Source organism: Aptenodytes patagonicus, chromosome 20 (assembly GCF_965638725.1).
Source record: "Aptenodytes patagonicus chromosome 20, bAptPat1.pri.cur, whole genome shotgun sequence".
NCBI classification, from domain to species: Eukaryota; Metazoa; Chordata; class Aves; order Sphenisciformes; family Spheniscidae; genus Aptenodytes; species Aptenodytes patagonicus.
Window position 1 is genome coordinate 7,042,330 of NC_134968.1, and position 2,972 is coordinate 7,045,301.

General features: G+C 50.6%; 1 protein-coding gene across 1 annotated transcript; it reads right to left on the bottom strand.

Annotated features, from left to right (window-relative positions):
* Positions 1–236: 236 nt before the first annotated feature.
* On the bottom strand, positions 237–2,585 carry LOC143169565 (olfactory receptor 6F1-like). Its single transcript, XM_076357011.1, is given in 3 exon segments — positions 237–367; positions 370–1,180; positions 2,496–2,585. Coding segments are annotated over 3 exon segments (1,032 nt in total).
* Between the last annotated feature and the right edge of the window lie 387 nt (positions 2,586–2,972).

Here is a 2,972-nt window from a genome sequence, read left to right on the forward strand (position 1 = left end):
GGCATTCTGAATTTACCCAGGAGTGAACAGAGGTGGGAGCTTTAGAATGGAGGCTCAGCCCAGCCTAAGACGGCTGTAAGGTGAGTGAGATGAGCTCACTGGGGAACCAGTGGCTTCTCACTACCTGTGATGCCCAGGTGCACTTACACTTCGGTGAGGAACTTCTGCAGGGCAGAAGTCGTGGGAGGGAGGGGGTGAATCTCTTTGCTCCCACTGAGGCCCGTTGAAAAGCCACTTCATTTGTTCTGGAAAGCCCACCCCAGAGCTTGCTTCACTTCCTTGTTCCTGAGTGTGTAAATGAAGGGGTTCAACAAAGAAGTTACAACTCTGTTAAAGGTATTGATGAGTTTGTTCAGATCCAGGGAGTCTGGGCCGATGGCTTGACATACAGGAACATGGTGGAGCCATACCAGATCGTGATGACACCGAGATGGGCAGAGCAAATGGAAAAGTCCTTCTTCTGGCCATGGGCTGACTGGATTCTCAGCATGGAAGAGGGGATGGACATGTAGGAGACCAGGGTGAGCACACAGGAGGCCACCACAATAATTACGGAGACAAGGAAGGTCGCTAGCTCCACGGGCCACGTGTCACTGCAGGAGAGGGCAAGGCAGGAATCTATATTGCAGGGGAAATGATTGATGACATCTGGCCCACAGAACATCAGCCTGGATGTCAGAAAGGCCAGCAGTGAGATGGCCAGAAAGCCTCCCAGCCGGGAGCTGAGCGCCAGCCGAGCAGAGAGGACACTGTTCATGACGGAGCTGTATCTCAAGGGGTAGCGTATGGCTCTGTAGCAGTCGTAGCCCATGACAGAAAGGATAAAACACTCAGTGGAGCCTAGGGAGAGAAGAAAGGACAACTGGAGGATGCAGACACTGAAGGAGGTGGTCTGGCTAGTCCCCTGCATGACTCCTATGGCTTTGGGACCAACACCCGTAGTGTACCAGATCACCAGAAAGGAGAGATTACAGAGGAAAAAGTACATTGGGCTACGGAGGTTGCTGTTCATCCACACGAGGGCTATGCTGGACGCATTGCCTGTTACTGTCAGGGAGTACGTCAGTGCAAATACCACCACAAGGGAGACCCGGGAATGCCACGTGCATGGAAAGCCAAGAAGGACAAATTCTTCCGCACTCGTCCCATTTGCCATGTGCCCCCAAGTGTTGAGATCCATCTGCAAAGACAGGAAAGTTTCTGTGAGAGTTTGCGTGCCTGTGCTGGTCCTTCAGATGCTACTAGTAGTGAAACAAAGCCATCATCCCTGAAAAAGTAGTTGGTGCAGAAATATGGGAAAACAGCATCTACCCTAAGTTAAAATTGTCATGGAAATCCTTTGCTGCAGAAACGCGTTTGGACAACTAGATCTGACCCTGAAGGTCAGGCCTACACCATCAAATGAACATAGAGAATTATTTATTGGATCAAGCACAGGCATCTCCTTTAGAACATGGTGAATGCAGTTGCTTCCACGAGATGAAAATCCCATTTAGGAAACTGTGGATGGCAGGCTGAGGGTCTCCAGCTACGTGAAAGGCTGTTGCAGAGGAAGGGAATAACATACCTGCGCTCTTCAAGGCAGGAAATACTGAGTTGCAATCTCAGCAAATGAGACCAAGGGAACAGAAAACTGGCATGACAACATGGCGCTGGAAGATGTTTTCTCACCTCTTCAGTTGATCACAAGGGTTTCCAACTGAGACGGCAGCAGCACAGGGCGGCAGGCTAGCATGACAGTCATTACTCAAGGACTCGTGGTCTTATATTTGCTTTCTTCCACGTCTCAGCACAGGAAGCTTTTGCAAATACCTCCATTTCCTCCACTGACGTCTGCTTCTCAGCATAGCTAATAGAGGTGAGACTCTCCTCTTTGTAAATTTTGCCATCTCAGAGTCAGGGGAAGGACTTCTGCTGACCAAGTTGGAAGATGTATGACGAAATACTCTTATCTCAGCTCCTCAGCTTGCCCCTCTTCTTTGGATGGAGAAAAGGCACCCGGGAGAGTCATGGCTCATCTTGCCTCATATACATGGCTAAAAGCCCTCTAGAAGTGCCAGGTTGTCGCTGAGGACTAAGGCAGGAGACTAGCGAGCAGCTCAGATGGATAAGTCGGGCGTCTCAGCTTGGGCAGAGGTATCCATGCCTCAGCGATTGAAGGCAAAATTCTCTGAGCTGGATCCCCCCCAAGGTAGCTCTGCTGAGAAGCCGGCTGAACTGAGGGGTTTCATCTATGCCCTCCCTGCGGACAAGGGAGGATTCTTGATCACTTCTCTAGGGGAGAACCGATCTCATCCTCAGGTGGGTATCTAAGACAGATGGGGCTGAACCACCATCTGAAGGATCCCTTTCCCTCCTTTCTTCCCTCCTTAGGAATTTACATACCAGAAATCTCATGTGGCTAAAGAGCAGAGAATTCCCCCTTAATCTGGCTCTCCTTAAAAGTGCAAGGCATTGGAAGTCTATGCTAGAGGTCTTGGGCAGGCTTCACTCACCAGCTCAGCCAATGGAAATGATCCAAACGACATCTCTTCATGCACCATCCTCCAGAGGAAGCCATGGTCCCCTTGGCTGAGGGAGAACATTGGAAAGCGGCTGATTTATTGGCGGAGCTCTGGATGCCGTGATGTCAGGAGAAGTGTGGACGAACAGCTCTCACCTTGCTGTCTCACTTCACGCCATACACAATTGCCTGACACTGTTTCCTCTCCACCCACCTGGTAGGTACTTACAGTTTGTGCTCCTGATTTCCTTCCCCCCCTCACAGCCACCACTGTACTTCCACACAGGGGGGCTTTGTGTGCACACACACAGTGTAAAGTCTCTCCAGTTTAGCTCCACACAGGGAGAGCATACATCAGACTCAGTTAGCATAAGAACATCCCCACATCCCCCTCATTAACACACTGAAGCTCAAATTGACCACACCGAGGAGGCAGTTTTCAGTTTTCCCTCTGTGTGCCACGGGGAGT